The following is a 27,285-nucleotide window of genomic DNA, read 5'->3' as shown; positions in this document are numbered from 1 at the left end:
TTGTTAGACACGATCTGCCCTTCACAAAGCCATGCTGACTGTCCCTGATCAGACCATGATTCTCTAAATGCCCATAGATCCTATCTCTAAGAATCTTTTCCTGTTATTTTTGCACCTTTCCAAGATCTCATAGTCATACTTTATTGATCCCGGGTGAAATTGGTTTTCATTACAGTTGCACCATAAATAATAAATAGTAATAGAACCATAAATAGTTAAATAGTAATATGTAAATTATGCCAGCAAATTATGAAATAAGTCCAGGACCAGCCTATTGGCTCAGGGTGTCTGACCCTCCAAGGGAGGAGTTGTAAAGTCTGATGGCCACAGGCAGGAACGACTTCCTATCACGCTCTGTGCTGCATCTCGGAGGAATGAGTCTCTGGCTGAATGTACTCCTGTGCCCACCCAGTACATTATGTAGTGGATGGGAGACATTGACCAAGTTGGCATGCAACTTAGACAGCATCCTGTTTTCAGACACCACTGTGAGAGAGTCCAGTTCCATCCCTACAACATCACTGGCCTTACGAATGAGTTTGTTGATTCTGTTGGTGTCTGCTACCCTCAGCCTGCTGCCCCAGCACACAACAGCAAACATGATAGCACTGGCCACCACAGGCTCGAAGAACATCCTCAGCATCGTCCAGCAGATGTTAAAGGACCTCAGTCTCCTCAGGAAATAGAGACGGCTCTGACCCTTCTTGTAGACAGCCTCAGTGTTCTCAGACCAGTCCAGTTTATTGTCAATTCGTATCCCCAGGTATTTGTAATCCTCCACCATGTCCACACTGACCCCTTGGATGGAAACAGGGGTCACCGGTACCTTAGCTCTCCTCAAGTCTACCACCAGCTCCTTAGTCTTTTTCACATTAAGCTGCAGATAATTCTGCTCACACCATGTGACAGATTCTGCCTCCCAATCTGCTCCTCTGTATCTCTGCTGCTACCAGGAGGCCTACAGAATATCCCCAGTTGAGTAACAGCTCCATTCCTGTTCCTGGCTTCCACCCATACTGACTCAAGAGAGGATCCTGCTACATTACCCACCCTTTCTGTAGCTGTAATGGTATCCCTGACCAGTAATGCCACCCCTCCTCCCCTTTTCCCCCCCTCTATCCCTTTTAAAGCACTGAAATCCAGGAATATTGAGAATCCATTCCTGCCCTGGTGCCAGCCAAGTTTCTGTAATGGCCACTACATCATAATTCCATGTTATGTATCCAAGCTCTCAGTTCATCACCTTTGTTCCTGATGCTTCTTGCATTGAGGTACACACACTTCAGCCCTTCTGCCTTACTACCTTTCACTGTTTATTCTGCTTCTCTTTCCTCAAGGCCTTTCTATATGTTAGATCTGACTTTACTCCATGCACTTCTTTCACTGCTCTATCGCTCTGGGTCCCATCCTCCTTGCAAATTAGTTTAAACCCTCCGGAACCATGCTAGCAAACCTATCTGCAAGGATATTGCTCCCCCTCGGGTTCAGGTGCAACCCATCCAATCTGTACAGGTCCCACCTTTCCCAGAAGAGATCCCAATGATTCAAAAATCTAAAATCCTGCCCCCTGCACCAACTCCTCAGCCACGCATTCAACTGCCATCTCCTCCAATCCTTACCATCATTGTCACGTAGCACTGGCAGCAATCCGGAGAACGCCACCCTTGAGGTCCTGTTCTTCAGCCTTCTGCCTAGTTCCCCAAACTCACGCTAAAGGACCTCATCCTTCTTCCTGCCTATGTGATTGGTACCAATATGTATCACGGCTTCTGGCTGCTTTCCCTCTCGTACCAGGATGCCTCGCACCCGGGAGGCAACAAACCATGTGGGTGTCCTTCTCACGTCCACAAAATCTCCTGTCTGCTCCCCTGACTATAGAGTCTCCAATGACGACAGCTCTCTTCTTCTCCGTCCCACCCTTCTGCACCACTGGGTCAGACTCAGTGCCGGAGGCCCTGCCACCGTGGCTCACACCAGGTCGGTCATCCCCACCAACAGTATCCAGGACGGTAAACTTATTATTCAGGGGAATGGCCGCAGGGGTGCTCTGCAGTACCTGTCTGCTCACCTTCGCTTTCTCCCTTCTGACTGTCACCCACCGACCTGCTTCTGACAGCCTAGGTGTGACTACCTCCCTGTAGCTCTCATCTATGACTGCCTTATAGAAGGTAGAAGCTTCAGAAGTCTTCTAACCAGGTAAGCACCTGATTAGGAATTGAAGTTTCTGCTTTTTTTCTCCATTACTAAATGCATTAAAATACAGTAAGTAATTTATTTCTAATTTACATTTTATTGCATCATCACTTGATTAAGCAGTGAGTGGCATATTTGCAATATTACAAAATTGATAGTATAAATGAGTTCAATGTCCCATAGAAATGAAAATGATTTGGAACAGGACATTGCTAAGTCTCCTAGGCAAATTCATGAGCGGATGGATAGAAATAAGCAGATCTCCACAGATTGGTCTCCAGTTGCACATAGAACCTGGAGAATGAAATGCTTCTGTGTTTGATTTGGCACACCTTAAATGTGTGATTATGTAGTAATTTGGGGAGTTTATATAATGGTCAGGTTCCTCTGAGGAATTATTTAGTTTGATGCATCTTTGACCCAGACCCATTGTTATTCTTCATTTTTTAGTTTATACGAAAGCTGGATTATCTATGTGTACTCAGTTTTTTTTTGCTTCTGGCAACCACAAAAGCCAAATTTGAAAGATGTCAAAACTGTCAGTCCTTGTTACATTTACCGTGTCTTGCAGTGCCCTTTTTCAAAAATATAACACACTAGAGAGTGCATGAAAACTCAATTCTATAGCTTATGTATGACCTCAATAATTTTACTATATTAATATTATGTAAAAGAACTCCAGTATGGGATTTTATGTGAAAGAAATTCCATAACAATTTGGTTTATGTATGTACTACTATCTCTGGCCATTGTTGTTGGATATTGATAATCCTTGGTTAAGGATTTTTGGGGGAATTTTTGTCCTGTTTATTTGTTCTACTGAAAAGATGGTTGGTACACTGTTATTCATAATGTGTTAATTTTTGTCTGCTAACTCAGCAAGTTGGGCAGCATCTATGAAGGCAAAAGTGCAGCCAGTGTTCGCAGACACGACCTTGCATCAGAAATGAGAGGGTAAAGGAAGTCAGCTGGAATATAAACAGGGGTAAGACAGAATGACAAGTGGAGGGATGTAGGGTAGGGGAAAGGGAAGATGAACCTTGGGAAAAGAAATCAAGGTAGATGGGTATGTGGGTGATGGACACTGAGAACCACATGGGTTACGAGGGTGTTAATGAGTCTTGGTGGGGGCAGGGGTGGTAATGGGAGTGGGAAATGGAGAGAATCTGTGAGCAATAATGGCACTAGGAAAGGAATACTAGGATAGGATAACTTAAAATTGAAAAAAATGATCATGCCAATGGGTTGTGGGTTACTGAGTTGGAATATAAGTTGTATTCTTCTAGTGTTTTGCCTCACCATGGAGCAGAGAAGGCTGAGGACAGATAAGGTGGTCTGGGAAGGGAAGGGAAGTCATTTCAAAAGTGAACACAGTCTACTTTCTCACTTTTGGATGTATTTTATGATAAAATCTTGTGGAAGACAAATGTAAATCATTGTCACTGTAATACTAATATAATGTGAAATTTTTAATGGTGCTTCAAATCTTGTATTGGCAGTCATAATAAATCGTACAGGAACGCACACAATTAGAACAAATACAGGCAAAGTCATCGTAATTTTGCTGTACTGACATAGTGAATATGCAGGTTTGTGCAAGAGCTGAATGGTTAAAGGGATGCAGCTATTCTTGGTGTTGTGTAGCTTCAGATTTCTGTTCTCCTGCTGGAAACTAGCTACGATAATATGGTATGGCCCAGATAGTGGTGATCTTCACCTTTGTTGTATAACTTTTGAATAATTGATGTTTAATTTGTTTTTTTCCCTCTGGATGCTGTGTATCTAATGCTATGTACATGCACTGTGGCTGCAAGTTTTTCCATTTCCACTGTGCGTACACGTCCTTGTGTATATGACAACAAACTCAACTTTGACATTGATTTGATTCTGGGTTAACCAAGCATTATTCAGGCTCATAATCAGAATCTTCATTCATAGGCTAGAAGCCTCTGGCATACTGCCTTTAATGCTTGCCTGCTGTCTTGGAATAAGGAGTCATTTGGATGGGGAGCATCAATTTGTTTGGCATTTGTGTTGGAAACAGGTGAATGTGGTTGGGTGAGGGCCAGTTTGAAAATTACCTTGCAAAATTTGTGTATATTTGATTACTTTTATTTTTTTCAATAAAGGTTCTTTTTCCCCAAAAATAAACAAATCTTCACCAGGATTTTTCAGAACATTTGGCAATATCAGTTTTATACTGATAATTGGCTATGGTTGTGTTGAATAGTGGAGCAGCAGGATGGGTTGGTTGAATGATCTAATCCTACCCTTACCTTCTGTGCCTCTATGTCTATCTGGGCAGTAGGGTGGAGCATGTACTCCCTGGTTTTTTATCAGCCCTTCTCAGGTTACATACATTGAACTCACTAGTTACCTGCTTCTAAAGTAATTTGTAAAACTAACTGATTTCGGGCCATAAATATTTTGTATTGTGGAAGATGTGTCATTTTTTTCGATGTCACCATTTCAGTGATGTGTTAAATAAACTTTTCAACGTTATTACCAAACGATTTAGTCTATACAAGGTTATTAATAATGAATTTACCTTCATTGGTAAAATTGTGTATCCTCTTCACAATGTCATCTATAATTATTTTAAATCAAGCAACATAGGTGACAACAGGGCTTTGCTTCCGGATGAGCTCCATGCCTTCCGTGCTCGCTTTGACCGGCAAAATGTGGAGGAACCATCAGGAACTCCCACAACCTCCAACAGTCCTGTGATTTCAGTCCTTGAGGCTGATGTACAAGCAGCCTTCAGGAGGGTAAACCCAAGGAAAGTATCCGGCCCAGATGGGATACATGCCTAAGTACTAAAGACCTGTGCTGATCAACTGGCTTAAGTGTTCACTGAGATCTTTAACCCCTGACTTCGGTATGCTGATGTACCCACCTGCTTCAAGTAGGTTTCAATTATATTAGTGCCAAAGAAGAATGTCGAAACCTGCCTCAATGACTATCGTCCAGTAGCGCTTACATCCACAGTGATAGTATTTTGAGAGGTTGAAGATGAAACATAGCAGCTCCTGCCTGAGAAGTAACTTGGAAATGCTCCAATTTGCCTCCCGGGGCAGCAGTTCCACAGCTGTTACCATTTCATTAGCCCTTCACTCAACCCTAGCACATCTGGACAGCAAAGGTGCATACATCAGGATGCTCTTTATCGACTACAGCTTGGCAATCAATACTATCATCCCCTCAAAACTACTTTATACTTTACTGTCGCCAAACAATTCATACTAGAATGCAAAATCATCACAGCAATATTTGATTCTGCACTTCCTGCTCCCTGGATTACAAATATTAAAAATAGTTAAAATTATTAAATATTAAAAATTTAAATTATAAATCATAAATAGAAAATAGAAAAATAGAAAGTAAGGTAGTGCAAAAAAAAACCGAGAGGCAGGTCCAGATATTTGGAGGGTACGGCCCAGATCCGGGTCAGGTTCCGTTCAGCAGTCTTATCACAATTGGAAAGAAGCTGTTCCCAAATCTGGCCGTACGAGCCTTCAAGCTCCTGAGCCTTCTCCCGGAGGGAAGAGGGACGAAAAGTCTGTTGGCTGGGTGGGTCATGTCCTTGATTATCCTGGCAGCACTGCTCCGACAACGTGCAGTGTACAGTGAGTCCAAGGACGGAAGGTTGGTTTGTGTGATGTGCTGCGCCGAGTTCACGATCTTCTGCAGCTTCTTTCGGTCTTGGACAGGACAATTTCCATACCAGGTTGTGATGCACCCTAGAAGAAGGCTTTCTACAGTGCATCTATAAAAATTAGTGAGGGTTTTAGGGGACGGACCAAATTTCTTTAGTTTTCTCAGGAAGTAAAGGCACTGGTGGGCCTTCTTGGCAGTGAACTCTGCTTGGTTGGACCAAGTCAGGTCATTTGTGATATTGGCCCCGAGGAACTTAAAGCTTTTGTCCTGTTCCACTTGCGCACTACCGATGTAAATTGGGTTGTGCGGTCCGTAACTCCTTCTGAAGTCAACAACCAATTCCTTCGTCTTGCTGATGTTGAGGGATAGGTTATTGTCTTCGCACCATGCCACCAGGTTCTTAATTTCCTCTCTGTACTCAAACTCATCATTACTGAGATACGGCCTACAATTGTTGTGTCATCAGCAAACTTATATATTGAGCTTGATGGAAACTTGGCTACACAATCATGGGTGTACAGTGAGTACAGCAGGGGGCTGAGTACACAGCCTTGTAACTAATCAATTAGCTTCAAGACCTTGGCCTCAACACCTCCTTGTGCAATTGGATCCTCGATTCCCTCACTTGCAGACCCCAGTCAGTTCAGATTGGCAACAACATCTCCCCCACAATCTCAATCAGCACAGGCTCACCGCAAGGCTGAGTGCTTAGTCCCCTGCTCTACTCACTTTACACTTATGACTGTGTGGCTAAGCACAGCTCCAATGCCATATTTAAGTTTGCTGACAACACCACTGTTGTAGGATGGTGAATCAGCATATAGCAGGGACATTGAAAATTTGGCTGAGTGGTGTCATGACAACAACCTCGTACTTAACGTCAGCAAGACCAAGGAGCTGATTATTAACTGCAGAAGGAGGAAATCAAAGATCCCTGAGCCAGTCATCATTGGCTGAACAGAGATGGAGAGGGTCGGCAGTTTTAAATTCCTCAGTATTGTAATTTCAGAGGTCCTGTCCTCAGCCCGGTTTGTAAGTGCAATTATGAAGAAGGATGGAGGCGCCTCTACTACTTAGGAGTTTGCAAAGTTTCAGCGTGACATCTAAAACTTTGACAAACTTCTATAGATGTGTACTGGAGAGTATATTGACTGGCTGCATCACAGCCTGGTACGGAAATACTGTACCAATGCTCTTGAATAGAAAGTCCTACAGAAAGTAGTGGATGTGGCCCCATCTATCATGGTTAAAGCCCTCCCCACCATTGAGCACACCTACACAAAGCACTGTAGCAGGAAAGCAACATCCACCATCAGTGACCCTCCACCCAGGTCATGCTCTCTTCTTGCTACTGCCATCAGGAAGAAGGTACAAGAGCCTCAGGACTCACTCCATCAGGTTCAGGAAGAGTTATTATCCCTCAACCATCAGGCTCTTGATACCTCCACTTGCCCCATATTGTGATGTTCACAAAAACTATGGAGTTACTTTCAGGGACTCTTAATCTCGAGTTCTTGATATTTATTGTTTATTTATTTATTATTATTATTTCTTTCCTTTTGTATTTGCACAGTTTGTTGTCGTTTTCACATGATTGAACTGCCAAGCTGATGCAATCTTTCATTGTTTCTATTGCTGTATGGTTATTATTCTATTATGGATTTATTGAGTATGCCCACAAGAAAATGAATTTCAAAGTTACATGTGGTGACATGTACTTTGATAATAAATTTACTGTGAATTTTGGAATTTACTTTGATCTTTGAATTCGTGCATACATAAAACTAATTGTTTTCACTTTGGAAAAAAGGAGGGAGAGGGAAGGAATTATTTTTAATTAAATAATTTGAAAATTTGATGCAGCTTACTAGCATGGATCATGAACGAGATTTCAAATATTCTTGACTCATGCCGTAATGTCTGGATCATTGAGAACAAAAGTTTTATTTTGTCCTGACTTCTGAGACTTTTCTGTAAAGAAAGAAAAATCAATTCAAACGTGAAAACTCCCAGCCTCTATTCAGTCTCTTTGGTTGTAAATATTTAACATATTTTGAATATTTTATTTTGTGGATTGGTTTACTTTTCAGTAAATTTGTCATCTTGTCCCATTCAGCTTAGTGTACCATAGCATGTGGGCCTGCCTTCCCTACACATTTTCACAAGTGAAAGACCAATGAACGACATGAGGTTTCATCTCACCCTGTACATGTGATGTATATCCTTGCTTCTGATTAAACTCTCATCCTATTTCATGGAAGAATATAGGATGATATTAAACTAGATTTATGGCGGGGGGAGAGGGGCAAGGAAGTCTTGAAATCCCGGCAGAACTTAAGTTATAGGAGGCTATGAAATGAAATAGCCTTAAACAGTACTATTAACCTGGGTATATAAGCCTTTCGTGTACACCATGCTGATAAAGAAATGCCACTTTTCCAGTATTTTGCCAACAGCAATGGTACAGTGTTTTCTGATCATTTTAATACATTTAGGCTTTAATGATTTTTACACTTACTTATGACTGTCATGATTATGTCATGAAAAGGTTATGTGTTATTTACAGGAATGCTCCAGAACGGCAAGAAGTTTGACTCTTCTCGAGACAGAAACAAGCCTTTCAAGTTCAAAATTGGCAAACAGGAAGTGATTAAAGGCTGGGAAGAAGGCATGGCACAGGTACTTTTGGATGATCATAATTTCAGAATTATCTTACTATAAAGCCTGTGCAGTAAATATTTTGAAGATGGTATTAAATACTCGACATGTCTCTTACTTATTCATTAAAACATTTAAATATGTATATTTACAAATGTAATTCTAAAGTTGCATCAACACCAAATGTATTTTGGTCTAACTATGTGGGCTGAAAAATCACTCATCAAAGAGTTGAGCTGTGAGGCCAGTACAGTATAAAAGAAATTGAACTTGATTCAGTCTTTTCAAAAGAGGATGCTGAAGGCATGATGAAATGGAAGAGATAGTTTGCCAATGGCAAAATAAGAGCATCAGATAACAACAAACAGTAACATTATTCTACTATGGAAGATGCATATTTTACCACATAGAAAATAGGGTGTTAGCTGAAGAATTCCACTAATAATCAAAATTGTTTCAATAACAGATGAGCTTGGGGCAAAGGGCAAAACTGACCTGTACCCCTGACATGGCGTATGGTGAAACAGGACATCCTGGAGTCATCCCAGCCAATGCCACACTTATCTTTGATGTAGAACTGCTGAAGTTGGAGTGACAAAATCCTTAATTGATATTTAATTGCAAGGTATGTTAATACCTTAATGGTATTAGATTTTTTCATGTAAAATTGGGTGTTGAGTTTGATCTAAAACTTTCAAAGAGCTTCCTTACTGCATGTCCAAGTCACTTTAAACATTTGTCCAAACATTTGTCTGAGAAACAATAGGATCATTGTTTTCAAAGTACAGCTTTACATGAAGAGCTGGAAATTATTTACAGAGGCTGATCGATAACTGCTTGGGCAATGGATTAATGGAAGACAGTCTAGATTCTGTAATGGTAATATAATGGGCATGACACTGTGGAATGATGAGGGGGCCAAGAGATACAATTTCATCTGAACCTTCAATCAAACCAAGATAATTTTGAGAGCAAGATGATGATCAACACCACCATTAGTGTGCTTGGTTAATTTAGGATGAAGATTCCATGGCTCGATATTCCATTTCATATATGAAATTTAGTGATTATACTTATGCATACTAGAGTCATAGAGCATGGATACAGCCCAATCAGTCCATGCCAAACGTGGTCCCGACCGATCATACTCCCAATCCAGGTCGTCCTAATTTCCTGTGTTTAGCCATATCCCTCTAAGTCCTGCCCCTCCGTGTACTGCTTAGATGATACTATGATACCTGGCTCAACCACTTGCCCTGCCAACATACACCATATACTCACCACCCTCTGCATGAAGAAGTTGCCCTCAGTTCAGTTTTTAATCTGTTCCTCTCGCCATAAATTTATACTCCCTCGTTTTGGACTCCTGTACCCAGGGGAAAGGGCTGTTACCATCCATACTATCTATGCCTCTCATAATTTTAAACTCTTCTGTAAGTTCGCCCTTCATTCTCCTGTACTCCAAGAATAAAGACCTAATCTCCCTATAACTTGACATACTAGCCCTGACAACACCTTGTAAATCTATGCACTCTTTCCAGTTTAACCACATCTCCCCTATAATGTTCTTATGTGAATAATATAGTGATGCGAGAAAGTTTGTGAACCCTGTAGAACTTTCTCTATTTCTGTATAAATATGAACTAAAATATGATCAGATCTTCGTGTATGTCCTCAAACTAGATAAAGAGAACCCAGTTGAATAAATAACACAAAATATATACTTGTTCATTGTTTAATAAGAAAAATGATCCAGTATTACATGTATTTTATTAGTCAGCTTAATGTAAAGGAACCCTTAGAAGGCAGTGATCGTAATATGATTGAATTCATACTGCAATTTGAGAGGGAGAAGCATAAGTCACGTGTATCAGTATTGCAAAGGAATACAGTAAAGGAAATTACAGAGGCATGAGAGAGGAGCTTGCACAGATGGGTTGGAGGAAGATACTGGCGGGGATGACGGCAGATAAGATCCTATGGTATTACGGCAAATATACTGGCATGGAATGAGATAGAACAGAGATGGCTGAAGTTTTTGGGAATAGTTCACAAGGCGCAGGATAGATATGTCCCACAGAAGAAGTAGTTCTCAAATGGCAGGGCAATGTAACCGTGGTTAACAAGGGAAGTTGAGGACTGCATAAAAACCAAGGAAATGGCATATAAGGAGGCAAAAGTGAGTGGAAAGTTGAATGATTGTAAAGCTTTTAAAATCCAACAAAGGCAACTAAAAAAGCTACAAAAAAGGAAAAGATGAGATGTGAGGCCAAACTGGTTGATAATAGCAGGATACTTTTTTTTTCAGTTGTATAAAGAATAAAAGGGAGGTGAGACTTCATAATGGACCACTGAAAAATGGTCACCTGGACCAGATGGACTACATCCCAGAGTCCTGAAAGAGGATGCTGAAGAGATAACAGATGCATTGTTCATGATCTTTCAAGAATCACTTGATTTTGGCATGGTCAAGGAGGACTGGAAAATTGCAAATGGGACTCCAGTCTTTAAGAAAAGAAAAAGCAAAGAGAGGAAATTATAAGCCAGTTAACCTAGCCTCAGTGGTTGGGAAAGTGTTGGAGTCCATTATTGAAGTTTTGGGGTACTTGGAGACTAATGATAAAATAAGTTGAAGTCATTGTGGTTTCTGTAAAGGGAAATTTTGCCTGATAAATCTATTAGAATTCTTCGAGGATGGACAAAGTAGAGTCAGTGGATGTCATTTACTTAGATTTCCAGAAGGCATTTGTTAAGGTGCCTCACATGAGGCTGCTTAACAAGATAATAAAATCCTATGGTGTTACAGGAAATATACTGGCATGGAATGAGGAATGAGGAATGGCTGGCAGGCAGGAAGCACCGAGTGAAAATAAAGGGGACCTTTTAAACCGTAAGACATAGGAGCAGAATTCGGCCATTCAGCCCATTGTGTCTTGTACACCATTCCATCATGGCTGATCCTGGATTCTCCTCAACCCCATACACCTGCTTCTCGCCATATCCTTTGATGCCCTGACTGATAAGGAAACTATCAACTGCTGCCTTAAATATACCCATAGACTTGGCCTCCAACGCAGTCTGTGGCAGAGCATTTCACAGATTCACTACTCTTTTAAAAAAATATATATCTATATATATCTATATATTCTTCCTTGCCTCGGTTCTAAAGGTCGCCCCACAATTTTGAGGCAGTGGCCTATAGTTCTGAATGCCCCCATCATAGGAAACATCCTCTCCACATCCATCCTATCTAGTCCCTTCAACATTCAGTAGGTTTCAATGAGATCTCTACATGTTCTTCTAAATTCCAGTGAGTACAGGGCCAAAGCTGCTAAACGCTCCTCATATGTTAACCCTTTCATTCCCAGGATCATCCTCATGAACCCCCTCAGGACTCTCTCACATCTTTTCTGAGATATGGGGCCCAAGCTTGTTGACAATACTGACTAGTGTCTTGTAAAGACTCAGCATGATTTCCTTGCTCCTTTTCTGGCTGTCTGCCAGTGACTAGTGGTGTTCCTCATAGGTCAATATTGGGACCACTACTTTTCACATTGTTTGTCAATGAGTTAGATAGTGGAATTGATGGCTTTGTGGCAAAGTTTGCAGATGACACAAAGATAGGTGGAGGGGTAGGTAGTACTGAGGAAGCAATTTGATTGCTGTAGAACTTAAGACAGATTGGAAGAATGGGCAAAAAAGTGACAGATGGAATACAGTGTTGGGAAATATATGATAATGTATTTTGGTAAAGGGAACAATAGTCCAAGCTATTATCTAAATGGGGCAAAAATTCAAAACATCAGAGGTGAAAAGGGACTTAGGAGTCCTCATGTAAGACTCCCAGAAGGTTAATTCATAGGTTGAGTCAGTGTTAAAGAAGGCAAATGCAATGTTGGAATTTATTTCAACAAGAATATAAAAATAAGGAGACAATGCTGAAGCTTTATAGGACACTTGTCAGGCCACACTTGGATTATTGTCAACAGTTTTGGGCCCCTTATCTCAGAAAGGATTTATTGTCATTGGAGAGAGTCCAGAGGAGGTTAACGACAATGATTCCGGGAACAAAGGGGTTAACATATGAGCATTTGGCAGCTTTAGACCTGTACTCACTGGAATTTAGAAGAATACTTGGGGATCTCATTGAAACCTATCGAATGTTGAAAGGACTAAATAAGGTGGATCTGGGGAGGATGTTTCCTCTGGTGGGGGTATCCAGGACTAGAGGACACAGCCTTAATATTAAGGAGGTGACCTTTTAGAACAGAAGTAATCAAGGTTTTAATTTTAAGCCAGAGTGGTGAATCTGTGGAATGCTCTGCCATGGGCTTCCGTGGATGCCAAGTCCATGGGCATACTCAAAGTGGAAGTTGATAGATTCCTGATTATTCGGGGCATCAAGGGATATGGTAAGAGGGCAAGTGTATGGGGTTGAATGGGTTCTGGGATCAGACATGATGAAATAGTGGAGCGGACTTGATGGGCTCAGTGGCCTATGTCTTATGGTCTTCTGTATTTGTTGGAAAAAGTATGTGAATCTCTGGGATAATGCCTTCTATAAAAGCTATTTGCAGTCGCGTGTTCTAATCAATGAGATGAGATTGGAGGTGTGTTTTGGAAGTGCCTTCCCTATAAAAGAGACACACAAAGTCAGATTATTAACAGAGCCTGTTTTACATAAGAACGATCTGTTTATGTGCATCATGCCTCGATCAAAACAACTTTCAGAGGACTTTAGAAGTAGAATTGTAGAGATGCCTGAAGCTGGAAAATGCTACAAAAGCATTTCTAACGATCTGAGTGTTCATCAGTCCACAGTAAGATAAATTGTCTACAAATGGAGGAATCTCAGTACTGAGTCCTGACGAAGGGTCTCGGCCCGAAACGTCGACTGTACCTCTTCCTATAGATGCTGCCTGGCCTGCTGCGTTCACCAGCAATTTTTATGTGTGTTGCTTGGAATTCCAGCATCTGCAGATTTCCTCGTGTTTGCGAATCTCAGTACTGTTGGATGCTCCCTAGGAGGGGGCATCCTGCAAAGATCACAAGAGCACAATGTGCGATGCTGAAGAAGGTGAAAAAAATACCCAGGGGTAACAGTAAAAGACCTGCAAAAATCTCTAGAACTTACTAAAATCTGTTTATGTGTCCACTATATAAAAAAAAACACAACACAAAATGACACCACGGAGGAAACTGCCGCTCTCCAGAAAAAATTGCTGCATGTCTCAAGTTTGCAAAAGACCACCTGGTTGTTCCACAACTTTTCTGAGACAATGTTCTGTAGACAGGTGAGACAAAAGTTGAACTTTTTGCCAGAAATGCACATTGCGATGCTTGGAGGAAAAAGGGCACCACACACCAACACACCAACACCAAAACGTCATCCCATCTGTGAAGCATGGTGGAAGGAGCATCATGATTCGGAATTGCTTTGCTTGCTCGTGGCCTGGTCAGTTGAGCACAATAAATTCAAAATTGTATCAAGATATTTTACAGGAGAATGTCAAGGTTGCAGTCCGTCACCTGAAGCTTAGTAGAAGTTGGATAATGTAACAAGACAATGATCCGAAAGACAACAGTAAATCAACAACAGAATGATTTAAAAAGAAAGCTTGTGTTTTGGAATGGCCAAGTCAGAATCCAGACCTTAATCCTGTTGAAATGTTGTGGAAGGACAAAGCAAGCAGTTCACGTAAGGAAACCCACCAATATCCCATAGTTGAAGCAGTTTTTTATAGAGAAATGGCCTAAAATTCCTCCAATGCGCACGACTGATCAGTTACTGGAAATGTTTGGTTGCTGTAATTGCTGTAGAAGAGGCTCATACCCATTACTGAAAGCAAAGGTTCACATACATGTTCCAATAAATATGTGTAATATTGGATCATTTTTCTCACTAAATAAATGAACAAGTATAATGTTCTTTGTGTTTGTTATTTACTTGGATTCTTTTACCTAGTTTTAGGACTTGCATGAAGATTTGATCGTATTTTAGGTCACATTTATGTAGAAATAGAAAATATTCTACAGGGTTCACAAACATTCTAGCACCAATGTACACCACTAAAATGCACAGCTGCTCTCCACTCTAATTACAAAAATGTTATTTTTTGGCACATTTGTAATGGTACATGACAACTAGTTTGGTAATAGTACATTAAAACAAATTTGTACTTGTGCTTTGGTTGACCAATATGAATAGTATTCTTTCATATTAGTTTCCTCATATACTTATTCATTTAACCATAGTGAGCATATTTGGTGAAGCTAAAAATGTACATGTGGGACTCAAAACTAAAGTTAAAATTCATCTGCAGTTCATCTGGTGTTCCACTTGAATATATTCTTTCCTTGGTGTACTTTTCATTGTGCATCATTGCAAGATTAAACTGATTACTATTCAGCTTTCCTATAAAATCAAGTGAGTGTGGGCTTTATTAGAGAACAGTCAGCATATTCCAAGAAAGCTTTAGGAGTTGCAGGTTTTGAAAAAATGGGTACATGTGTTACATTTTCACCAGTACAGGCACAACACAAGATATGGCCTACTCCATCCTCCTGCATGATTGGTCATTACCAAAATTGTTAAAAGTTAATAAAATTGCTTTCTGATTGGAGTAAAATATTGCTATTATGATGGTAGATTACTTGTAACTACATTAATATACTTATAGCTATATAAGTAAAAATTGACTTGAATTTAAATAGTAATTTTATTTTTCTCTTTTTGAAGGGATGACATGGGGATTCTGGGTTTCAGTACTGTGGAATAGATCTTCGGTGGCTCAAGAAGCCTATTAGAAGAATTTTATGATATTGATTAAAAAGATCCCATCCTATCAACCTACTTACATCCTGTTTGTTTTGCTCTCAATATTTGGAATTGTTAGTTTTGACTGCCAGTGTTGTTCATTTGTAGATCCTGTGTTTATGAGATTCTTCTTTCAATTTTTATTGATTTCTGTAATGTTTAATTGCATGAAATATAAGATAACTTTGAATAATTCCAAATTATTTGACAAACTTGACTGGGGTCTAACCTAATTTTTGAATAGCAAAGACTTTAAAAGCGGGCCTGCTAAGATTTTATGGAATTAAAGTAAGTAGGCATTCATAACTACAGGACCTGTATTACCAGTCTTACTCTGAAGTAAGAACTTGTGTAAAACTCAATTGCTTGTTTAAATAAAAAAAAAGTGATGTTCACCTTTTAAAAATATAGTCTAGGTAATTGTGTGTTTCTTTTTTATATTGGGAAATGATTATCGTTAATGTTTGTGGTCATAAATTTTGGCAAAACCCCTCGGGCTATAAGCTTAGAAATGAAACATGCCGGCACATCTAGAGCAAAACAAAAATGTCATATTGCAAAGAGATCTTACAAAATATTTGTAAGGTTAAGTAATCGTATGTGTTTATAAGAACTTGGCCACTTTAAATGAGAGGGCTGGACATTAATGTTTATAATAACAACAGAAATGCCAGACACAGTCAAAAAGTCAGGCATTTTCTTTTTCTGCTTATATTTCAGATTTCCAACATATTATTTTCTAGCATTTAATTTTCATAATTGTGCTTTTGTTGAAATCAGTTTTGTCTGTTCTCATTTAGGCTGTTGAATGGAAAGCCAAGTGATAATGACATTTCATGCAATGCAGAAAATGACTTGCATCAACAAATGCTCTGATCTAATCTGCTTAAACATACTTCCAGACACCATAGCAATATCTAGCTTCAACCTTCCGGACCTAAGGAACTAGCATGGAAACAAAGACCACATCAAAATGAAGAGGAAAAGATTGCAAGAACTATAAATTTAAAATGCTTTTTTTAAAAGCTAGAAACACTCAGCAGGCCAGGCAGCATCCATGAAGAGAGAATCTGATTTACCATTTCAGATCAACATCTTTCCTCAGGACTGCAAAAGCTAGAGATAAAACAACTTGGAAATTGCAACGAAAGGAGGTGGGAAAGAAAGCAAAAAGTGATGGGATGCAAAATGCCATCACACTTTTTGTTATTTAGTTTCTTTTTCCCTTCACTGTGCCATGGATCTTCAGTTTGTTCTTTTCTGCTGAAAGTTTCCTGAAATTTAATTTTGAATTTGCGGCATCTACAATATTTTGCTTGTGTACTATTTCAACCAGTTTGCAACACACTTTGAAATATATAATAATAAAACTTCATTTTTAAATCATTATGTATTAATCATTTGGGACTGTACAGTGTAATCAAATGTGTCTTTTAAAGGGGGGGGGGGGAGTTTCAATTACTGCTTTTGAATGTTAAGAAACAATTTGAAGGGAATTCCCAGTTAAGAATTTTCATTTTTTTAACCAATTTATCAACTACCTGAGGGCATAAAAATCAGATTTATTGCCACTAACATTAGTCATGAAATTTGTTTTGTGGCAGCAGTACTGAGCAGGCCTAACAAGTCATTATAAAGTACAATAAATTAGTAGTGCAAAAGTAGAATAGCAAGGTCATGTTCATAGGTTTATGGACCATTCTGAAAACTGATAGCAGGGGGAAGAAGCTGTTCTAAAGGTGTTTAGTGATGGTCTTCAGGCTCCTTCACCTCCTTACTGATGGTAATAATGAGCATGTACCTGGTGAGGGTGCTTAATTATGGATGCCACTTTCTTGAGGCACTGCCTTTAGAAGATGGCCTCAATGGTGAGGAGACTTGTGTCTGTGATGGAACTGGATGAGTCTACAACCTTCTAATGCCTCTCATGATCCATTGGTGTCTCCATACCAGATGGTGATGCTACCAGGAAGAATACTCTTCACCGGCCAAATGCAGGATCACATCATCTTCAACTATTAAATGCTCTTGATGTATGCTTTTGGTTGTAGACAAACAGAGCAACCTAGCTCCACATTCACGATTCCATAAATAGCATATTTTAAGTGTTTTTGTATTGCCCATCAGGAAATTAATTATTATGGGAATATGTTTTAAGACTATATGAAAATTATTATGTCTGTGTGTAATAGTTAGCTACAAAAAACTGCACGATGTGCTGCTGCCTGAGTCGATGGAGGCTTATGGACAAATAGCAAGTGGCTGTCACGGTCGCTTTTCTTGTGATTGCAAGATCCCTTTGGACATTGTTAATCTGGTACGCGTATGCTGCATGTTTGATTTGCAGATTTATTGGATGTGAGCAAGGGCAGATAGAGGGGGCCTAGTCCTTAGCCGTAGCAAGGACTAGGCCTGAAGCCACAGTGCTCAGAGCCACTCTGAGTGAGGGGATGAAGCTACTGTGCTTCACCGGGGGGTAGGGGGGTGCGGTATAGCGTAGTATCCAGAATGGAGTCGGAACTGCCCTCCCAGAGTTTTGCTCGACAGAAGATGAGCTCTGTTGTAGTCAACTGCAGATTTATTAGCAGTACTTAGTGGACTTGGGCCTCAAGCTGCGGAGTCACTTGCCTTTCAGCCACAGGAGGATGGGTGTCCGAGCCATCGTGCTCTACTGGAGGTGGCAGAGCGCCGTTGTGGTGACTGAAGGTTTATAATGGACTGAGGGATCTGAACTATATACATACATATTTGTCTGGTTGTGTTTTTTACTAATCTATATGTGCTTGTAAAGGCAAGGACTGGGTCTCAAAGCCATGGATTCACCTAGCGCTAATCGAGCGTCTGGGTGAGGACTGGGCCTCAAAGCTACAGTCTCACTTAGCGGGTGTCGGAGGCCAGTCAACAGATGATATCGGTGGGCTGCTGAGGGGGTCTAGAGTGAGTGTGTGTGTGTGTGTGTGTGTGTGTGTATATACGAACCACATTTCCAGAAAAGTTAGGATATTTTCCAAAATACAATAAAAACAAAAATCTGTGATATGTTAATTCACGTGAACCTTTATTTAACTGACAAAAGTACAAAGAAAAGATTTTCAATAGTTTAACTGACCAACTTAATTGTATTTTGTAAATATACACAAATTTAGAATTTGATGGCTGCAACACACTCAACAAAAGTTGGGACAGAGTTAAAATAAGATTGAAAAGTGCACAGAATATTCAAGTAACACAGGTTTGGAAGACTCCACATTAAGCAGGCTAATTGGTAACAGGTGAGGAATCATGACTGGGTATAAAAGTAGCGTCCATCAAAGGCTCAGTCTTTGCAAGCAAGGATGGGTTGTGGCTCACCCCTTTGTGCCAAGATTCGTGAGAGAGTTGTTAGTCTGTTCAAAAGGAACATTTCTCAACGCAAGATTGCAGAGAATTTAGGTCTTTCAACATCTACAGTACATAATATTGTGAAAAGATTCAGAGAATTCAGAGACATCTCAGTGCGTAAAGGGCAAGGTCGGAAACCACTGTTGAATGCGCGTGATCTTCGAGCCCTCAGGCGGCACTGCCTAAGAAACCATCATGCTACTGTGACAATTATAGCCACCTGGGCTTGGGAGTACTTCGGAAAACCATTGTCACTCAACACAGTCCGTCGCTGCATCCAGAAATGCAACTTGAAACTGTATTACGCAAGGAGGAAGCCATACATCAACTCTATTCAGAAACGCTGGTGAGTTCTCTGGGCCCGAGCTCACCTCAGATGGACCGAAAGACTGTGGAACCGTGTGCTGTGGTCAGATGAGTCCACATTTCAGCTAGTTTTTGGAAAAAACAGGCGTCGAGTTCTCCATGCCAAAGATGAAAATGACCATCCAGATTGTTATCAGTGAAAGGTGCAAAAGCCAGCATCTGTGATGGTATGGGGGTGCATCAGTGCCCACGGCATTGGTGAGTTGCATGTATGTGAAGGTACCATTGACTCTGAGGCGTATATTAGGACCTTAGAGAGACATATGTTGCCATCAAGGCAACATCTCTTCCCGGGACGTCCATGCTTATTTCAGCAGGACAACGCCAGACCACATTCTGCACGGGCTACAACAGCGTGGCTTTCTAGACACAGAGTGCGTGTGCTTGACTGGCCTGCTGCCAGTCCAGATCTATCTCCTATTGAAAATGTATGGCACATCATGAAGAGGAGAATCAGACAATGGAGACCACGGACTGTTGAGCAGCTGAAGTCTTATATCAAGCAAGAATGGACAAAATTTCCAATTGCAAATCTACTACAATTAGTATCCTCAGTTCCAAAACGATTAAAAAGTGTTATTAAAAGGAAAGGTGATGTAACACAATGGTAAACATGCCTCTGTCCCAACGTTTGTTGAGTGTGTTGCAGCCATCAAATTCTAAATTTGTGTATGTTTACAAAATACAATTAAGTTGGTCAGTAAAACTATTGAAAATCTTTTCTTTGTACTTTTGTCAGTTAAATAAAGGTTCACGTGAATTAACATATCACAGATTTTTGTTTTTATTGCATTTTGGAAAATATCCCAACTTTTCTGGAAATGGGGTTTGTATATATGTATTTTTACTGATATCCTATATGGGTTTATTGACTTGTATGCATCAAGCTGCAGCATAGCGGGGTGGGAGGGGTGGTGGAGGTGGGCTTTGGGACTCTTATTACATGATTGTGATTTTGTGCGTGCTTACTGTGTGTGACTGTTGGTAAAATGTCTTTTCACCTTAACCCATAGTAACGGTGTCTCCTTTGGCTGTACTCAGGTATGGTTAAATGACAATTAAACTTGAATTGAACTGAAGTAGTATATACTGCGTAGAGGAAACTTTAAAGCCAATTACAAGCTCAGAATGGAGTCTGTATGATTTTTTTTGTCTTGTTAAGTTAAAATGAAAACCTGTATGGGTTCCATATGATTATGTAAATACTCTGTCATCACTCTTACCTGGATTTTTCTGTTTTCCCCAATACATTAATTTCACCTAATCTCAATAGCAGGGCACTAGATGTAAGCAGTCAGTATCGTTGGTAGAATTATTAGAGTTTAAAAACTCAATTGGTACTGGAATAAAGGTAGTAATTTCATTGGATTTTGCAGTGAGAATGCTGAAGGTTGTGACATATTAGCAGAGGAGCAAAGAATCACAACTACTTCTGGATTTTAACTGAACTGAGTATCTACTGAAGCCAAAAGGTATCACAATGGCTTGGAAATAAATGCAGATCTTTAACTGTCTCAAAGTTAGTGCTACTTCATATCCCAGATATTTTCTCCAGTTCATGTTTGGTTCATACAGAGAATGTGATAATTTGACTTTAGGTTTAGGTTTGAGCAACCCTACATTTTTCTAAAATATCATCAACCAAGTATATTGTAATGTTCTTTCCAGAAATATAATACCCAGTTGCCCAGTCTTAATATTGTCTGAAGAATCATGTAACAAGAGCTTTTTAGTCATAAGTCTGATTAAGTATCTGCATTAGAAGATGGGAGAAAAGCGAGATCATTCAATTTCTGCTTCCCAACTACACTTTGTAAAAGAAACAGTAGTGTTTCAGTCAGAAATCACAAATCTTTTGGCCGTTCATTCTTTTGCAAATGGATTTGCTGAATATTAGGCACACTCGAAGGTGTTACTGAGTAGAGCAATATCATGTTACACGTATTGGATGATACAGCAATAGTGCATCGATGAGGGTCAAAACATAATAAATCAGGAACCAGAATCCCAGGTATGCTTACTTTTCTAGTTGTTGTCACTTTTCTCTCAATAGTTACAAGAATCAGATGTGAAGAATCATGACCACTTCCTGTTGTCTTTACAACTACATATCAATTAAAAGCACACACATGGGAGATGGCTTTAACTGGTGTATTCACATTGCAACGAGAGAGAGATCAATACGCATGCATAGACAATAGTCCATGTGTAGTGCTAAGGGGCGTCATTGCTCTAAAAGAAATAGATCGATACATTACACTTCCTCCCCCTTTAGATTAATGTAACATAAAATTGTATATGTACAAAACATTTAATTTCCCTTTTACAAATTATATTCAAATAAAAAATGAGAAAATATGCAGATGCTGGAAGTCCACGTGTAACACCTTGGAAAAGATTTCAGTAAATGTTATGGTCTTTCTGTAGAAGCAGTATTTGGGTCATGGTTAGAAATAATGGGATGCTTTGGAATGTGCGCCATTGAATCAGGGGAGAGGGCTTTTTTTGTGTGAGCTGGGGCCTTTGTTTGGTGGGAGATGGAGAGAGAAGACACTGGTGAGAACCAATCATAGGATTCAACCCGGTAGGGAACCGTGATTTGATGGAGCAATGTGCGGAGATCTATTGAGGAGCGGTGAATATGACTTTTGGAAGAGTTGAGCCCCAACTTGTGCATATTGGACTGTTTAATCATAATGGACCCTTTTTGTTTTTCTCTTTCTTTTCTTTACTAACCCTTTAGTTAACATTCATAAACATAATTCCTTTAATTGTATGCAGTGTGCTGTCTGTTATTTCTTGGCACGGAGTTGTACAGGGTAGCAAATTACACAGCATTCACACAAACCGGGGTTTGGGATGAGAGAGCAGTCCCAATCTCACAGGTTTGGCGGGACCAGATTGTGTATTCCCTAGGCTCATGTAGCCCAAGTAATCCAGGGTTTCATTGTGGGGGTATTGTCCCAGATTGATTTTGTTGGATACTTTTTTGATTGCCCTGAGCATTGATCCATTGGGTTGTGTGTTTCAGCCTGTGTTAAACTATTGTCCAGTAAAGTGATTATGGACACTCTGACTACTGTGTTTGGTCTCCATATGTCACATTCACTTTTTAGTTTGCCTTTGGGAGATACTTTTTCACCTGTGTAGGTCTTTACCATCATTGAGGTCTTTTCAATGCTTAGAAAACAGTCTGTCTATAATTTCAGAGGCTGACTACAATAAAGATGACCCTGTATCCAGCTCCACTTTCAGTTAGACCAGACACATGTATTGTGCCCCATATGATTTTGTGATCTGCTTCAGTAATACTATGCAGTTCTAGGCATGACAGTTCACCTTTGTCAGACGCTGTGTTGTCTGATTCTACTTCACATTCGGTTACTTCATGCTTAGTTTTGTGTTTGTAACTTGTCACTTGATATGTTTTTCTCTTTGGTTGTGCTTCTGGCTGTCTTATCTCTCTATGCGATATTGCCTGTGACACTTTCTGCAAACTTTTTCTTTGAACCTACAGTCATTTGCACTATGGGAGGATTAGCCACATCGATAATATTTTTGGCTTTTTGCACCATTCAGGGACATTTTGTGCATTTCACATTCTAACCTCTTTTTCTGTAGTTTTGCTGCATTCTTTGTTGCGTTCTCCAACAATATTGTAATGGTGAATGCCTGTTCTAAGGTTAGGTCTCTTTCTGACAGTAGCTTCTTTTGAGTGTTTTGACTGTGAATGCGGCATACAAGCCTGTCCATTAATGCATCAGAAAATCCATCTCTAAAGTCACAGTACTGGGAAATTTGTGCAGTTCTACAAAGTATTCAAAATCCTTTGACTGGTTCCTTTTGTAAAAATCTAAATACTGTATCTCAGCTATTACTAGCAGTTCAGGGCTCGAGTGATTTTGTAAAATTGTAACCAAACAATTGTAAAAAATTGTAAAATTGTAATTGTAATCTTGCTTGCTGGCTTTTACCCATTAGGGTAAAAGAACCCTAATGGCAGTTGTATACAGGCCTCCAAACAGCAGCCGGAATGTGGATTACAAATTACAGCAGGAGATAAAAAAGGGTGTGTCAGAAGGGCAATGTCATGATAATTGTTGGGGATTTTAACATGAAAGTGGATTGGGAAAACCAGGCCAGTACTGGACCTCAAGAGAGAGAATTTGTAGAATATCTAAGGGATAGCTTTTTAGAACAGCTTGTTGTTGAACCCACTACGGGATCGGTTGTGCTGGATTGAGTGTTGTGCAATGATCCGGAGATGATGAGAGAGCTTACGGTTAAAGAACCCTTAGGGAACAGAGATCACAATATGATCGAGTTCACTTTGAAATTTGAGGAGAAACTAAATTCCAATGTGTCGGTATTTCAGTGGAATAAATGAAATTACATTGCGTAAGAGGGGAACTGGCCAAGGTTGACTGGAAAGGGACACTAGCAGGAAGGACAGCAGAGCAACAATGGCTGGAGTTTCTGTGAAAAATGAGGGAAGTGCAAGACAGATATATTCCCAATAAGAAATTTTCGATGGAAGAGGGACACTATCATGGATGACAAGTGAAGTCAGGGCCAAAGTAAAAGCAAAAGAGAGGGCATACAAGGAAGCCACAGCTAGTGGGAAGATAGAGGATTGGGAAACTTTTTAAAAACTTGAACAAGGAAACTAAGAAGGTCATTAGGAAGGAAAAGATGAATTATGAAAGGAAGCCGGTGACTATTATCAAAGAAGATACTAAAAGCTTTTTTAAGTAATAAAGGGTAAAAGAGAGTTGAGAGTAGATATTGGACCAATAGAAAATGACTCTGGAGATATTGTAATAAATGACGCAGAAATGGTAGATGAACTGAATGTGTATTTTGCATCAGTCTTCACAGTGGAAGACATCTGCAGTAAACTGGACATTCAAGAGTGTCAGGGAAGTGAAGTATGTGCAGTGAAAATTATGACTGCTCAGGAAGCTTAATAGTCTGAGGGTGGATAAATCTCCTGGGCCTGATGGAATACACCCTTGTTTGAAGAAAGTAGCTGGAGAGATTGTGGAGGCATTAACAATTATCTTCCTAGAATCGATCGACCAGAAAATTGCAAATGTTACTCTGCTATTTAAGAAAGGTGGAAGACAGCAGAAAGGAAACTATAGACCTGTTAATCTGATATCAGTGGTTGGGAAATTGTTGGAATTGATTGTCAGGGTTGAGATTACGGAATACCTGAAGGCACATGACAAGATAGGCCAAAGCCAGCATGGTTTCCTGAAAGAAAAATCCTGCCTAACTAACCCACTGCAATTTTTTGAGGAAATTACAAGCAGGGTAGACAAAGAAGATGCAGTAGATGTAGTGTACTTGGATTTTCAGAAGGCCTTTGACAAGGTGCCACATATGAGACTGCTTAGCAAGATAAGAGCCCATGGAATTACGGGGAAGTTACTAGCATGGGTGAAGAACTGGCTGATTGGCAGAAAACAGAGAGTGGGAATAGAGGGATCCTATTTTGGCTGGTTGTTGGTTACCAGTGGAGTTCCACAGGGGCCGGTGTTGGGACCACTGCTTTTTATGATGTATGTCAATGATTTGGACTATGGTATTAAGGGATTTGTGGCTAAATTTGCTGATGATACAAAGATAGGTGGAGGAGCGGGTAGTGTTGAGGAAACAGAGAGCCTGCAGAGAAACTTAGATAGTTTAGGGGAATGGGCAAAGAAGTGGCAAATGAAATACAATATTGGAAAGCGTATGGTCATGCACTTTGGTGGAAGAAATAAATGGGCAGACTACTATTTAGATTGGGAGAGAATTCAAAATGCAGAGATGCAAAGGGACTTGGGAGTCCTTGTGCAGGATACCCTAAAGGTTAACCTCCAACTTGAGTCGATGGTGAAGAAGGTGAATGCAATGTTAGCATTCATTTCTAGAGGCATAGAATATAAGAGCAGGGATGTGATGTTGAGGCTCAATAAGGCACTCTTAAGACCATACTTGGAGTATTGTGTGCAGTTTTGGTGTCCTTATTTTATAAAGGATATACTGACATTGGAGAGGGTTCAGAGAAGCTTCACGAGAATGATTCCAGGTATGAATGGGTTACCATATGAGGAACATCTGGCAGCTCTTGGGTTGTATTCCCTGGAGTTCAGGAGAATGAGGGGGGATCTCAAAGAAACATTCAGAATGTTAAAAGGCCCGAACAGATTAGATATGGTAAAGTTATTTCCCATGGTAGGGGAGTCTAGGACAAGAGGGTACGACTTCAGGATTGAAGGACATCCATTTAGAACAGAGATGTATAGAAATTACTTTAGTCAGAGGGTGATAAATCTGTGGAATTTGTTGGCACGAACAGCTGTGCAGGCCAAGTCATTGGATACACTTAAGGCAGAGATAGGTTCTTGATTAGTCCGGGCATCAAAGGGTATGGGGAGAAGGCAGGGGAGTGGGGATGACTGGCAGAATTGGATCAGCCCATGATTGAATGGCGGAGCAGACTCGATAGGCCAGATGGCCTACTTCTGCTCCTATATCTTATGGTCTTATGGTCTTTTCAGGAGTTACTAGGTTGTGGAAGAGGCTGTACATTCTAGCACCCGTTAAGCTCAATATACAACTTCATTAGCACTATCGAATTCATTAACTTTCCTGACTAAAGCCATTGCCACGTTATTTTCAATTTTACTTCACTGGTTGTGCGTCTTTCAATGAGTACTATGCAGTTACTCATGCTTCCTTTGTTAGCATCCGTGAAGGCTTTCTCCATACTGTCTAACTCCTTCTTCTCACTGTCTCATCCTATAATCGTCCCGCAACTGTCAGTGCAGTTTGTGATATTTTCTGATATGCAGGTTCATACTCATCACCAATTTGTTGTGTCTTTGCAACTACTTATCAATTAAATAAAATTACGCATGTTGGAGATGGTTTTAACTGGTGTACTCACATCGCAGAGAGAGAGAGAGCGAAATCATGCGTAGACGATAGTCCATACATAGTGCTAAGGGTAGTCATTGCTCTAAAAGAAATAGATCTATACATTAAAATTCCAGAAAGGCAATCCCTTCACCATAGGTGAATAAGGGGGCAAGGATCAAACTTTTGATGATTTGCTAGAATATGTTTCAAATGTACTGGACCAGATCTACTGGTTCTCCTATTAATGATCTTGAGGAATCTACTGATTTCCTCCTTGAATCCATGGAATGGGTTTCAGCCCCAGCTAGCATCGTAGGCTGTCAAATTAAAGATTCAGCTTCTGATGTGGGTGTAACATTAAGACTGCAGATTTTATCAAGGTGCAGTTCAGTTTTCACAACCCACTTGTAAATCCAAACATGCCTCCACTGCACAGATATGTCCTCCAACATCAAAAATGGGGCAAAAATTGTATGCATGAAGAGTCTCCTGAATTTTACTCCAAATATAAGAATGAAGGTTGCTGCCTATGGAAATCACTAATTGATTTCTATCCGAAGCACAAAGTATCAAGCCACCACCTTTGCTGTCTACTTACGATTATCAACTTTAAACTGCAAACGATACTGAGGCATCTCTTTTTGTTAGCACCTCCAAGGTATCATGTTTTGGATGCCTCTGCATCAAAAGCGGAACTTCCTGGTGGGCAACCACCTTAATCCTGACTCCCATTCCTGTTGCGACATGCCAGTCCATGGCCTCCTCTTGTGCCAAGATGAGGCCACCTTCAAAATGGAGCAACATTTTATATTCCTTCTGGGTAGCCTAAAACCTGATATCATGACTATTGATTTCTCATTCCAGAAATTCTTTTCCCTCTCCCACCCCTCTGGTCGCCTCACGACAGGAAGGATGTGGAAGCCATAGAAAGGGTGCAGAGGAGATTTACAAGGCTGTTGCCTGGACTGGGGAGCATGCCTTATGAGAATAGGTTGAGTGAACTCGGCCTTTTCTCCTTGGAGTGACGGAGGATGAGAGGTGACTTGATAGAGATGTACAAGATAATGAGAGGCATTGATCGTTTGGATAGTCAGAGGCTTTTCCCCAGGGCTGAACTGGCTAGCACGAGAAGGCATAGTTTTAAGGTGCTTGGAAGTAGATACAGAGGTAAGTTTTTTACGCAGAGTGGCGAGTGCATGGAATGGGCTGCCGGTGGCGGTGGAAACGATGGGGTCCTTTCAGAGACTCCTGGATGGCTACATGGAGCTTAGAAAAGTAGAGGGCTACGGGTAAAGCCTAGGTAG

The 27,285-nt window shown here is 40.3% G+C and overlaps 1 protein-coding gene and 1 pseudogene across 2 annotated transcripts in view; one reads left to right on the top strand and one right to left on the bottom strand.

The window, feature by feature from the left end:
* The window catches only part of LOC140194002 (peptidyl-prolyl cis-trans isomerase FKBP1B), a 40,153-nt gene extending 23,462 nt beyond the window's left edge, over positions 1 to 16,691 (top strand). Inside the window, exons 3-5 of one of the 2 annotated variants that reach the window (XM_072251301.1) lie at positions 8,417 to 8,529; positions 8,975 to 9,133; positions 16,126 to 16,691. In XM_072251301.1, the coding sequence (XP_072107402.1) occupies positions 8,417 to 8,529; positions 8,975 to 9,103 (242 nt within the window). In that variant the 3' untranslated portion in view covers positions 9,104 to 9,133; positions 16,126 to 16,691. Of the gene's footprint in view, positions 1 to 8,416; positions 8,530 to 8,974; positions 9,134 to 15,247; positions 16,072 to 16,125 lie in introns of those variants that run through there. The other variant, XM_072251300.1, reaches the window with a different exon arrangement.
* Positions 16,692 to 20,817: 4,126 nt separating this feature from the next.
* LOC140211099 (WD repeat and coiled-coil-containing protein-like) lies at positions 20,818 to 26,737 on the bottom strand (annotated as a pseudogene).
* Positions 26,738 to 27,285: the final 548 nt, after the last annotated feature.

The sequence above is a fragment of the Mobula birostris genome, chromosome 2 (genome assembly GCF_030028105.1).
Source record: "Mobula birostris isolate sMobBir1 chromosome 2, sMobBir1.hap1, whole genome shotgun sequence".
Lineage (NCBI taxonomy): Eukaryota > Metazoa > Chordata > Chondrichthyes > Myliobatiformes > Myliobatidae > Mobula > Mobula birostris.
This window is presented reverse-complemented; position numbering and strand designations above follow the sequence as displayed.